Here is a 13,807-nt window from a genome sequence, read left to right as displayed (position 1 = left end):
CACGCTTGGACAGCCAGCCTGCACAGGAGAAAAGACTTGGTCCCGCCTTGCTTGTTGACATACCAAAGGACTATGCTGCTGTCTGTGAACCACTTTAGGATACCTGAAAGAAGAAGAGATTTGAAAATGTGCAGAGAGAAAATTAGGGCTCTCATCTCTTTTATGTTTGTGTGTTCCCTCTTTTGGGAGGGAGACCACACATCTTGAACCTTCCAGAGTGCCAGGGTTGCTCCCCATCCCAAGTCTGAAGCATCTGTAAACAGCTCCTGAGTGGGAAGGGGTGGCTGTAAGGGTAGGCCTGGATTCAAGGAAATCTGCTGAATCCACCAGTTATGTTCCTTTTTCAAGCAGGGAAGAAGGGGAATATCAAAACTTCAATAGATGAGCGTGTTGCATCCATACTGACCTGAAATACCACTGGAATTTCCTTGTGTGCAGCTTAGTGAGAGGTAGCATGGGTACAGTGGATTCCATAAATCCCAGGAGGCAGAGAAACTCGCTGGCAGTCAGGGAATGAAGAGGCATGAGGGCCTGGAAGTAGGCATTTACAGAGCGAACCTTCTGTGGAGGTAAGGAAGCCAACATGCTGTCTGTTTGTATTCTGCATCCTGGAAAAAAATGGTATTGTGAAGGAAGCAGGGTAGATTTTTGACAGCTGACAGTGAACCAAGACCCTCCAGCATACACACCGTAAGAAAAAGATTCTCTTGAAGGGTGTCTGGAGAATGAACCTGGAGAAGAAGATATCCAGGTACAGGAAAATCTGAATACCCCTTAGTCTGCAAAAGGCTATGACAGGAGTCAAGTATTTTGTGAAGACACTCGGAGCTGTAGACAGTCCAAAACGGAAGGCAAAAATTGAAAATGTGAGGATGCAATAACAAAGTGAAGATAATTCCTGAACCGGAGATTAATAGGAATGTGGAGGTAAGCTTCCTTGACATCTAGAGACACCATGTAGGCCTGAGGAAGGATGAGGCGAAGTAGAGTGTTCGAGGAAAGAATGTGAAAGGTGGGAACCTTCAGGATCATAGGAGATTACTAGGCCCTGGGGCCCTTACAAGCCTAGCCAAAAGTTTATCCTCAAAAAGGAAACCTCAATCAGCACCTGTCACCAGTGTCAATGAGGAACACAGGTAGAACCCTGGGACAAATTTGTGGTTTCACATCCACTCATCAAGGTTGCGCTCGAAGAGGGTCAGCAGCATACTTGGTTTGACATGCATGGGGAGTCTATTCCAGTGACGGGGCAGCCTCTGGGAGACAAGTCTGTCTCTCCAACAAGTTCTGTTAATGTCGCATACTAGATTTAGGCCTTTCGATCGGATAATGCGCGAGAAGTTAGACTTACGGATATGGAGCATCTCTAGTAGAGCAGGGTCTGAGACTGCTTTGTATGTGAGACACAGATCACCACTTGGCAATCTTATGATACTGAGTAGAGTGACAGTGATTTGAGCCTGTCCACATAGGACAGGTGTTAGAGGCCATGAATTCTCTTTGTGGGGTATTTCTCTGTCCTTTCCAGTTGGTGCAGGTGTTTGGAGAGGTACATACCAAACAGGGCATTATACTCAATTATTGGCCGAATGAGGGAGGAGTACAGAGAGGTAATAACCTCTTTTTTTCATGTTGCAATCCCTTTACTTATGAGATGAACCAAGTAAAAGGTTTTTCTGACCACTGACGCTACATGACGGTCAAATGCGAGATTGTTAAACAAGAAAATAGTCTTCCACTTAAAGTCCACTGCCCAAAAACAGTCAAAGTGAAAAAGTCAATATTTACGCAGATTGCAGAACAAGAAATGTGGTTTATTTGGCTTCCTGTCAGCAATGTACTTCTTTCTATGTAGGGAAAATGAACTGCAGTATTTACTGTCTAAAGAGTGTAGGCTAGTAGCTTTAGTATTGTTCCCCCACAATCCCTCCCTGTTAGTGTCTTGATGTTATACTTGGTGGCTTTGCAGTTGCCCGCCCCTACTGTAAATTTGATCTGGGACACTCCTCCCAGTCTAGTGTCATTAGCTCATTCTACCGAATACAGAGATAACATTTGAGAAGGCCAATCTACTTAGTTTCCTAACCTTGAATTATGTTCTGCTTCTGCTCTCTCCCTTTCCTTTACAAAAAAAAAAACAAAAAAAAACTGTTCTGCTTAACTGTAACAAAAAACAATTTACACTTGTTTCCTGTCTTTCCTGTAACTAGTCTAGTCCAGATACAGACTTGCTGTATCCAGGACTGTTTGTAAGTTCCTGAGGCCCCCAAGCCTTTCTGTGTTGGAGGGAAGCCTTTTAGCTTATCAATGGGAGTGGCAAGCACTAGGTAGCCTATCTACCACATAAGGAGTGCTTCTGACCCAAAAATTGTAGTTATTGGCCGCTTGGGCAGTTTTTCCATCTCTCTCAGCTTTCTGATTTAAAAGCCAGCATTTGCACTTGTTTCTTTCCTGTAACTAGTCTAGTTCAGATGCATATTCTTAGTTTTAGCACTTGAATTTGCTTATTCGTGTTCAGAACTTGTTGTAAGCACTAAATAAGCTACAAATTACTACAGCACTCAACCTTCCTCATTACCTACAGGAAAACAGTTTTTGTACTTTCCTCACTTGCTTGGAGAAAAAACAGCTCTTGTACTCACTTTCCTCACTGTCTAGAGGAAAATAGTTTTTTTATTCAGGAATGTCCAAGGGTCAGCTCCCAGTGTTCTCTCCTATCTGATGAATCTGGGCATCTTGGAGCAATGCAGCAATTGCCTCATGTACACAGACAACCCTCTCCTCCTACCACCCAACACTACAACCTGTGAGAGATGCACTTATCTAGCCAAACTGGAGGTAAAGCTCTCTCCAACTAAGACAGAACGTGACAGTCAAGAGGAGAAGGTTAACACTTGCACCCACATCACACTCATCACACAGTCCCACTAAACATACACCACCAAAATCCACACATAGAAACACAAAAACATTCGCAGAGGCTCTCAATAATAATCTGCTCAAGCAACAGAGACCTCCAAAGCAGAAACGTAAGCAACCTCCACCCCCCCAACACAACCCAAATGACATATAGCCCACAGACTCAGTGTGCCACTCAACCACAGCCCATAAGGCAAAACAACGTACCAAACACAACAGTCATAGGTGACTCCATAGTCAGGCACACTGATGTCCCACTCACCAGGTTAAACAAGGAGAAGGTTACTGTCAGCTGCCAGGATCCGCCACATAACCCACACACTCAGGTTACTCCATAACCAATACAAATATGGCTCTGTCATTGTCTATGTTGGTGTGAATGACCTGAGACATACCTCCCTGGACTACATGAAAAGAGACATGGAAGAGCTCTCCGATCTTGTAGCCCAGGCAGGTATGACGCTAGCCCTGACTAGCATCCTGCCATCGCCCAGAATGATATCGCAGTACAAGGACAAAATGATTGACTTCAACAATTGGCTAAGCTTCTGGTGTCATTCTAAGGGGATCCCAGTATCTGTCTGCCTGGGACGACATGGTCGACAGACCAAGATGCTTTGCCAGAGATGGCCTGCACCTGTCACCCCTGGGATTCCAGACACTGAGACTAAGACTCTTGCCGCCCCTATAGTGCCTTTTTTAGGCAAGGTTCAAATGACAAATTCACCACCATAAAAGGAACAGGCAAGCAAAAACTGAGGTAATGCTACTCAATGCTAGAAGTCTAAATCTCAAAATGCACTCCCTCGAAGCACTCCTTAAATGGAGAACATCAATATCTGTGCAATGACCGAGACCTGGTTCAAGGCTCCAGAGAGCACCCCTGCATTACCAGGCTATAACTCATACCACACATTTCGGCCACCTAACCTAGACCGGAACACCAAAGGCGGAGGTGTGTCCATATTCATTAAGGATATCCACACCTCCAGGCTAGCTGCTCAGCATAATGCTTCCAAGGTTATCTAAGTGCAACTAACTCTGAGCAAAACTGCAATCCAAATTGTAGCTTGCTACAGATCCCCCACCATGCCCCAGGATTCCCACTGCTCATTTCTTGATGTACTGGAAAATATTAGGGTTCAACCAAACATCCTAATAATGGGAAATTTCAACTACCCCACCATTAACTGGGAAAACTACTCATGTACCAACTCCTTCACTTAACGCTTTCTGGAATTCATAAATTCCAATGCCCTGGATCAACTTATCCACACCCCCACCTGGAGCAACAAATTCTACACCTAGTCATTATCAACATGAGTGACCGGTGTTCCATACCTGAAGTCAACTTCTCATTGGTCACATCCGACCCTAAGCTAATCACCCTAGATATCCACATTCCGCTCCCACCCCCCATTAAGGAAACCATGGTAAAAAAATTCTCCAAAGCCATCTTCATGGTTCTTAAAGACAGAAGTGGCGAACTTCATGACACTCATGCAGATGGACAATACAGTTACGACTGCTGAATCCTACACAAAATGCACTCAATAAAGCACTTACACGAGTGCATGGATTGTGCTATCCCAAACAGAACCAAGACGCTATCCTCCAAATAAAGGAAGCCAATCTGCTGGTCCCCTGCCATAAACAAATTCTGCAACAAAAGGAAGAAAATGTTGCAAAAGACAGCAAAATCCCATGAGTGGAGGAGCTCCCTGGTCAGCCTCAGTAAGAAGCTGAAATCCCTTATAAGATCCTCCAAAGCTAGCTACAAAAACAAAATCGCCACTGATTCTAGGAACAACAACAAAGCATTCTACAGCTATGTCAAAAATCTCAATGGCAACACCCAGATCTGCTCTGCATTACAGCACAACGGCACAAAAATTACAGAAACAGCTGATACTGCCAACATCCTGGCAGATAGGTTCAGTGCTAACTTTACCTCCCTCTCACCCCCTAAAGGGCCCATATCTATACAGGAAGAATGCAAAGTCCCTGTAATCACAACTACACAGGTAAAAGCAGCACTCTCTAAAGCCAAAAACACAGCATCCATAGGACCGGACAACATCCCAGGCTGCGTTTTACACGAACTTCAGAACGAACTGGCTCCCCACTTAACCACCATGTTCAATCATAGCCTCACATCAGGCTTTGTGCCCACTGAATGGCTTACAGCAACAGTTATCCCACTCCACAAAGGGGGAGCCACCATCGATCCCGGGAACTATCGTGCTATTTAGTCTGATGAGCCTGGTCTGTAAGGCCATGGAACGTATCATCATGGAACTCATAAACAAAGACATTGGTAACCTCCAAACTCTGGGTCCCACCCAGTTCGGGTTTGTGAAAGGCAGATCATGCCTCCTGAACCTGATCAACTTCTTTGAGGCAGTCACCAAAGCCTTAGACGAGGGTAAGGTGGTTCACACAGCCTATCTTGACCTCGCCAAGGCTTTCGACACCATCCCCCATTCTGGAATTATAGCTAAACTCACTAAATTAAGTATAAATCCCTACGTCACAAGATGGGTTGCCATCTGGCTCACTGACAGAACTCACACTATAAAAGTTGCAGACTCCAAATCTGACTTCACACCAGTGACAAGTGGAGTACCACAGGGTTCAGTCCTGGGACCTCTCCTGTTTGGTATCTACTTCTGTGAACTACAGGCTAACACAGAAGGCCTTTGGCTACAGAAGTTCGCAGATGACTGCAAACTAGGAACCATATTCGATTCCCCAAATGATGTGGACATCCTATAGAAGGGCATCACTGAGACAGATGACTGGTGTCACAGCCATGGCCTCAAGCTCAAAGCAAAAAAGTGCACTGTCATCCCCTTTGGTAAAAACTCTGTACCCATGAACTACCACATAAAAGGCAGTCTACTTAACGCCAAATGTGTGATAAGAGACCTTGGGACCCAGGTGGATAGCAGTCTCTCCTTTGATAATCACATTGCCACAGTAGTCAGGAAATCCTTCTACGTGACACACCTCATCACAAAAGGGTTCTCATCCAAGAAAAAAGAGGTCATTGTTCCGTTCTACTCGACACTCATTAGACCCATTATAGAGTACAACTCCCCTTTTGGAATGTACCTCACAAGACATCTGCAGCAGCTGGAAAGGCCACAGAAGTACCTCACAAAAAGAATTACTGGCCTCAAACAGATGCCCTACACTGAACTTCTTCAGACAAACATCAAAAGGTAACAAATGTAAAAAAACTCCTTAAATACACAATTAACAACACATGGTACATTTGAATGGACAACCAACTGGTTAAAACTCGCTGGCATCAATATGTGGGAAAAAGTTGATCTCAAAGCTTCTTAAAGAGCTACTGCATACAAAAGTCAGATCTTTACAGATTGTGTTTTAATATCAAACAACTAACCAAAATAAAATAAAAAATTATCAATGCTTGCATTTTGAAACTCAGAAGTATGCAGAGGTACCTTTATTATTTTTTATTTTTATTTTTCATTTATGACTTAGTATTCTTTTATGTTTTACTTCTTATTTTTCGTTATTAAATTGGTTCCATTTATTATGTTTCGTTTTTCTTGGTTTTAACCAAAAAATGTGGAAAAACGAAATACTGAGGCACAGGCAAAACAGGCTCAAATCATAACCTTTTAATGTCTTAGTGCTTTCGGTAGAGAGATTCTCCCCATCTTCCTCAGACAAAATAATACAAAAATGAAAAGCCAGTCACCATGATTAAATACCCCACTCAATCATGACATCATAACTATTACTGAACAATTAAAAATTCACTTAAAAGAATCCACCTATAATTTATCTTAAGCATAATATAATATCTTTTTTTATAATAAGTTATGTAAATATGCATAAATTTGATGTAAAGAACTGTTCTTAGTACATGGCAATACTTTACTTTAAAACTAACATGCAAGCAAGCAAAACATGAGGAATATTTGTAAAAATTGTTATAATTATAACCAAAATTGTGGTTAAACCCATAAAGGCTCCAACCACAATTAAAAATTAAATTAAAAAAGAAATGACATAAAATGAAAATAGAGATAAATATAAAAATATTTATTTTTTTAAAGCCTTTAACTTCAGGATGCATTTGATGGACAATATTTCATTCAATCCTGGGGCAGTATAGGAAGCAGTGTGAATTTGCCAAAAAACCTCCTGTTGTTCAAGTTGTAACTGCCAAGGACCCCCTCTAAAATGGGGTTGTACTTGTTGTAACACTACAAAATGAAAATAATGATCTCAATTCTGACAAATGTGTTTAGCCAGTGAATTATTCAGATCTCCATTTTCGATGGCATAAAGATGTTCATACATTCTTTTCTTGAGTGGTCTATCGGTCTTACCGATGTAAAAAGCAGGACACTTTCTACACAGGGCCGCATAGACCACTCCTTTAGAATTGCAATTAAATAAACCATTCATATGATATTCTTTCCCAGCCATGTTAATAGTGGTGCAAGCTAAAATGTGTTTACAATATTGACAGGTGCCACACTTACTCATTCCTGATCTCTTTTTTGATTTAACTCTAGTTTGTTCTAAGAGGTCTTTTAAATTCTGACCCCGCTTGTAAGTAAACTTAGGTCTGTCCCCTACTGATTTAATGAGTTGTTGATCATCCATGAGCACTCTCCAGTTTTTAAGAATGATGTTCTTGATAGCCTGGAAGTCCATACAGTAGGTAAAAAGAAACCTAATATTAAAGTTAGTCATACAATTATTATTGTTATTGTTTTGAATCCTGCCAACCATATTTCCTCCTCTGAGTAATAGTTGAAAATGTCCAGACTCCCTTTTGAGGATGACTTCCTGGCTGATATCTTCTACAAAGGCACGAGGATATCCCCGTAAAAGGAACAAAGATTGAATGTTTTCACATTCGGTCAAAAAATCTTTTGACTCGGACACCATTCTAGCTGCCTGGACAAACTGTCCCTTCACCACGCTTCTTTTCTGATGCGTGGGATGGGAACTGGTGAAATATAAGTAAGTATTAGAAAATGTAGTTTTCCTAAATATGGTTGACTTGAATTTATTCAGTTCATAATCCTTACTTATTTTCACATCAAGAAAGGATATTTCGTCCACGTTAGTGGTGTAAGTAAACTCAAGGAACTGTGTCATTTCTGATAGACTCACAATAAAGTCTGAGATGAGCTCTAAGGGGCCTTTCCATAAGAAAAACATGTCATCTTGGTACCTAGTGTACCTAGTGACGTTCTCTTGATGTAACGCAGTCTGAAAAAGAAGCTCTTGTTCCCAATATGCTAAAACACTATTAGCAAAAGTGCATCCACACGGTGAACCCATAGCAATACCGGTGGTTTGAAGATAATAGTTGTTTTTAAAAACTAAAAAATTGTTAGTGAGTATGACGTCTAATAGTGTTTCCACCAAGTACATCTGATCGTTAGATGCTCCCTTACAGAGCATGAAATCAACTGTCCACTGTACCCCTAATTTATGTGGGATGACACTATAGAGGTCCTTAATGTCAACAACTAAAAAAATTAAAGATGGATCATATGGAATTTTGCTGACATTTTCAAGAAAGCTCCAGGAGTCCCTGCAAATTTGGGCCTCTTGTTCCAACAGGGGCTTGAGGATGCTGTCCACCAATTTGGCACAAGCATACGTGATCGAACCCCTTCCGTCAATTATTGGCCTGAAAGGGGGGTCTACTAAATTTTTATGTATTTTGGGAGTGCCAAAAAGGGTTGGGATCTTCGGAGCTAATATAATAAGATATTGTAATAGGTCATTGTCTATTGTTCCCTCTAAGAATAAGTCATCCAAGATGTTCTTGATTTTAACATAAGCAACATGAACCTCATTGATGCTTGAAAGTGAATAAGGACCTGAATTTAGATATTCCAACATCTTATTTTCATATACAAAATTGTCCATGAAGATCAAACCGCCACCCTTGTCAGGCGCCATGACCCGAACTTGGCAGTCATTAAGTAATTGAATGAATGCCAGTTCATTGTTGTTAACATTGCTACCAACATGTTTTTTCCCCCCAAAAGGAAGATGTTGTGTGCTTGTCATGGCCCGCAAATCTAATTCGCAGACTTTTTCAAAAATGCTAAGTGTACCATTAAGTGGTGGATTAAAAATGCTAGAAACCCTATGAGTGCTAAGCAGTGAAGGAGTGTTCCCAAGTAAATGTACAAGATTAAGCTTGCGAACAAAAAGCTTTAAATCAACTATAGTGTTCACAAGGTTACATTTCCTATCAGGGACAAAGGACAACCCTTTAGCAAAAAAGTCAACAATGCTTTCATCTATTGTTAAAACTGTGTAATTATAGATTTTAAAGTCACCATGAGAATTACACAGAATAGTAGGTCCCTCTATGGGAATTGAGTCACTAGGGCAATCGATTTGAGCCGTTACTAACGCCTCCGTTGGTTGCCCCTCTTCCTTCTCTGAAAGTTGGCGTTGTTGTTCGACATAGCATTCCTCGTAGAAGTGTCCCTGTGAAAACCCTGGTTGGTTTCCGCTTCATTCACTCCTTCTTCCAACTGTCGGGCGTTATTATTAATATTGTTAGTGTTGGGCCCATTGTGATGGCTATTAGCCACATTATTCCTAATCCGTTCGCTTCTGCGAACAGATTGTAATTCCCCTCCCTCTTCTGATTCTTGAATATCTTGATTGAAAATTACTTCCTCCCCTGTGGACTGCAGCCTCCAGGCAGCAACTTGCCCCAATGGTGGTGGGGGGTAAGCGCTATGATTTTGGTACTCTGTAATGTCTCTCTCAATTTTGCGTTTTTTCTTGGTTTTAAACATTTTATGTTTAGACACATTTTCATTGATAATTTTTTATTTTTTTTTTTTAATTTTATTTTGTTCCTGCTGCAGATGTCTTGTGAGGTACATTCCAAAAGGGGAGTTGTACTCTATAATGGGTCTAATGAGTGTCGAGTAGAACGAAACAATGATCTCTTTTTTCTTGGATGAGAACCCTTTTGTGATGAGGTGTGTCACGTAGTAGGATTTCCTGACTACTGTGGCGATGTGATTATCAAAGGAGAGACTGCTATCCACCTGGGTCCCAAGGTCTCATCACACATTTGGCGTTAAGTAGACTGCCTTTTGTTACCTTTTGATGTTTGTCTGAAGAAGTTCAGTTTTCTTGAACGAAAAGTGGATGTTAATAAAACACTTAATATTGGACTCTTTGCTGCTGGTTCTGCTGACGTGGATTTTGTTTTATTCATCTTAGTTTGTTTCAACTTCTGTTGCTTCAGATGCCCTACACTGACCGTCTCAAAAAACTCCAGCTTTACTCCATAGCATATCACCTACTCCGAGGTGATCTCTGCCTAACATATACAGCTATATCAAACCCAGAGTTTTTGGACATGTTACACCTAAAGAAATCCCAATCCCTTCGAGCTACATGCACTAGGGACGTAAACTTTGTCACCACAATAAACAGGACATGCTAGAGGGATACATTCCTGTCCCAGAGACTTCCCATACTCTGGAACAAGCTACCCATCTATGTGAAGCAAAGTTCCTCATTAACACTCTTCAAGATTTTGAGTGGATGGGAAATAGGAAATACACCCCGGGGATCACTTCTGTGGCTCTGCTCATCAGGGGCACAGGATAACTTTCTTGGGTGGCGTAAGCCAGGGAACCTTGTTGGCAAGGCTTACTTAGGCCCTTGGGCCAATAGCCCAGTACCTACCTATGTAAGTTGAAGAACAGAATTCTGAAACATCTGTCGGATATTAGGTTACAGAATGTACATAACGCACTCTACCAACATGTAATAATTAAGTAATATAATTTAAGTATTGTTGTTTCTTTGAAGTCTGACTCCTAGATATGAAAAGTTTCAAACTGCTAGGGGCCAAGTTAATTTAATGTGATTGGCATCTAATGAGTACATGACATCTAGGTACAAAGAAGCCACTGTTCCACTGTATTTAGCAGTCATCAAACCCATCATACAATGCCCCCTTTGGTATGTACCTAAAAAGGCATACCCAACAATTAGAACATCCACAAAGGTTCCTCACTAAAAGAGTACAGGGCATAACTAACATGTCCTATACAGACCACCACAAGGCCCTATTCCTGTATTCTGTATCCAACAGGCTGTTGAGTGGAGATCTATGCCTGGCATACAGGGCATTATCAGACAAGTCTCTGATAGACCTCCTACATATCCGCAAAACAAAAAGCACCAGAATTACATATTCTAAATACTTAAACCTTGCCTGTGATATAAATAGGACCCGCTGGAGAGATAGGTATGTATCCCAGAGACTACACTGTCAATGGAACAGGTTCCTCCCCATACATGTGAAGCAGAGTTCCTCCCAAACCCAATTCAAGTGCAACTTGGACAACTGGATGGTGAACATGAAATTCATCCCTGGTTTGGTACCTATGTCTCTAGAGGACACAGGCAGCCTGTAAATGGTTCATTTCCCAGGCCATTGCTTATAAATATTTCATCTCCTAAGCGACTGCTTACACTTATCAACTTGTCAGACATTTGGGATGCATGGCTAGGCTTAAAAAGGCTCTTATGGTTGTTAGCCTACTATAATCCAGTTCTCCTCCAACAGCAAAGTGAAGATGAAAGCTATGGAAAAACAACTGGTGGCGGCATCCGAAGATTGGCAATAATATCATGTTTATCAAACTTGTGAAGACAGTAAGTACCATCTGTAATCCCATAACCTCAAAACACCTCTAAACAAAATGCAAGGGAAGATTTTTTCCCTCAAATGACACTATAACTATGTTTAACGCGAAATAAATTAAATACCAAATAAAAGTGCTTCTTTATTACCAACAGAAGAACATGTGCTACAACAAAAGCATACAACAGCAACGAGGAAACACCTCCCTTAAACAATCCCACACATCTTCTATAAGCCCTGGGTGAACACCAAATTAGCAAGCTTTTTATTAAACTAAAGTTTTGCAGTATGGTAGTCCACCTGTACTTTGCCTAGGGAATGCTGCCTTACACTACAAACTGTTTCTACTTGTATTTCTCATCAACAGGAAATGCTAAATAGCAAAGTTGTTTTGTAGCTCCATATTGTAAACAGTACTGTAAAATGATCTACATTCAACTCTCTGACTGACAACAAGCAAGGGTAAAAAAGACAGCAGGGCAAGCTACAATAAATCCTGATGTCTCATCTAAAAGCAATGCCAAATACATGAAGAGGTGGGACTGCTTTTGATCCTATCACAGAACCAAAGGCGATACTCTCTGGAAATTAAGTTTTAGCTGCAATGTACGCTGCCAGCAAGTGCACATTCAATACAGATCTGTGCATCACTCAGTGTAACTGTCTGCAAAGGGTGGCTTTTCATCATGAAGTAACAGCAAACTTCTTTGCAAAAATGTACATGTGGCAGCAAAAAACACCACCAAAAAGGGGGCAGCATTTTGGCATAGTGGTGTAAACCTTGGCTCTAGATGACTGTCAATGATGAAGTGACACCCCAACCCCATGCACAAAAATGGGAAAAAAGGTTATGGATGGATGGATGGATTCTGGATAAAACCCTAACTACAGTCTAGGCCAACTGGGTTCTATTAGCAGCTTGGGCATCTGAAATATTGCCATGGGAGGATGGGTGTGCCCATCCTGGGAAGAGGGATGGCATATGCCTGTGGTACACAAAGGAGTTGCTGCCTGGCAGAGGTTAGAGAAACAATCACGGAATGCTTCTTGAGGGAGAGTAGGGTGGATTGCCAATGTTGGCTCCTTATGGAAGTCAGAAGCAGACAGATGCAGTCTGTCCAATGCATGCCTGACTTGCAGGATGTTTATCAGGGTATGTGCATGGTAGGAATAATTGTATGAAAAACACTCTTAGCAGCAGGTATGATGTTGTCCACAGACGCCGTGATGTCCAAAGAGGCCTGACCTTTACTCTCAGCTAGGCTAGGGGACACAAGAAGGGAATGTAGGCCCAGTGAATGAGAAGAGGTGTCAGTGTGTGCCGATGCTCAGCTGCTGGAGATAAGTAAGCAAAAATAAACCTTGTAAACAGCTGCAATGAAAATGCAATGAGTGGTGCAGATGTCTTCAGCTACTGGGGAACTCGTAATGGTTAACAGTAATTCCTATATTTTGTCATAATTTACTCATTCTTTAAATGGAGTATTATTTCTGAGTGGAGTTTTACACCATTGAAACACTTTCAATTTAAATGTGTAGCAAAGGGATCCTGCTATAAGCAGGTACAAATTTGAACTGGAATGCAGCTCCTGCTACTTTGGCTAATCACAGTGCAACTGCAAACATAACAGAAACTAAAATAATTAAAACAGAACTAGTACTGGTGTAAATCTGCATACATCCTGCAAGCAAATTCCTGGAACTGAAAATCATGAAGAACAGTACAGGGGAAAAAAGGCAGGGGGAAGTGGATAACTATCAGATCATTTTGTCAATAACAGTGCAAGTTATCAGACACCAGACACTTCAGTAATTAATCTTATGTGTTAAAGCACAAAACAGTGTGATACAGTTATCTACTATACTTAAAAAATGTAATTTCAGAAGTACCAATGCTCAGTACAATTTTTATTATACTCTCCACCTGAAATTAAGTAATATTGACACATGCTTAATGTATTTTTTCATATAAATACAAGATCTTACCTTAAAGTCTATTTCAATTTTCATAATTGTTCCCACTAAAGTAAAAATATCACTAATAATGAGAAGAATGTACCAGCTGTTCAAGAACTCGCAACGATCAGATATACTGAGTCTATGAGTGGGATATCGAGTCTGGAAATACTTCACAAATTCCTGAAGAAGAAGAAGAAGAGGCAAAGCTTAGAGCTCTACAATAGCGCAGCA

General features: G+C 41.2%; 1 protein-coding gene across 2 annotated transcripts in view; it reads right to left on the bottom strand.

Moving 5' to 3' along the window:
• Nucleotides 1-13,807, bottom strand: part of MCOLN1 (mucolipin TRP cation channel 1) — a 640,674-nt gene that overhangs the window by 137,840 nt on the left and 489,027 nt on the right. For both annotated transcript variants that reach the window (XM_044083494.1, XM_044083493.1), the window contains exon 9: nt 13,604-13,756. In XM_044083494.1, coding sequence (XP_043939429.1) covers nt 13,604-13,756 — 153 coding nt within the window. The remainder of the gene's footprint in view (nt 1-13,603; nt 13,757-13,807) is intronic.

Source organism: Protopterus annectens, chromosome 9.part0 (genome assembly GCF_019279795.1).
Source record: "Protopterus annectens isolate FY-2018-M chromosome 9.part0, PAN1.0, whole genome shotgun sequence".
Taxonomy (NCBI): domain Eukaryota; kingdom Metazoa; phylum Chordata; order Ceratodontiformes; family Protopteridae; genus Protopterus; species Protopterus annectens.
Note: the sequence above shows the minus strand (reverse complement) of the source record. Positions and strands in the feature narration are given on the sequence as shown.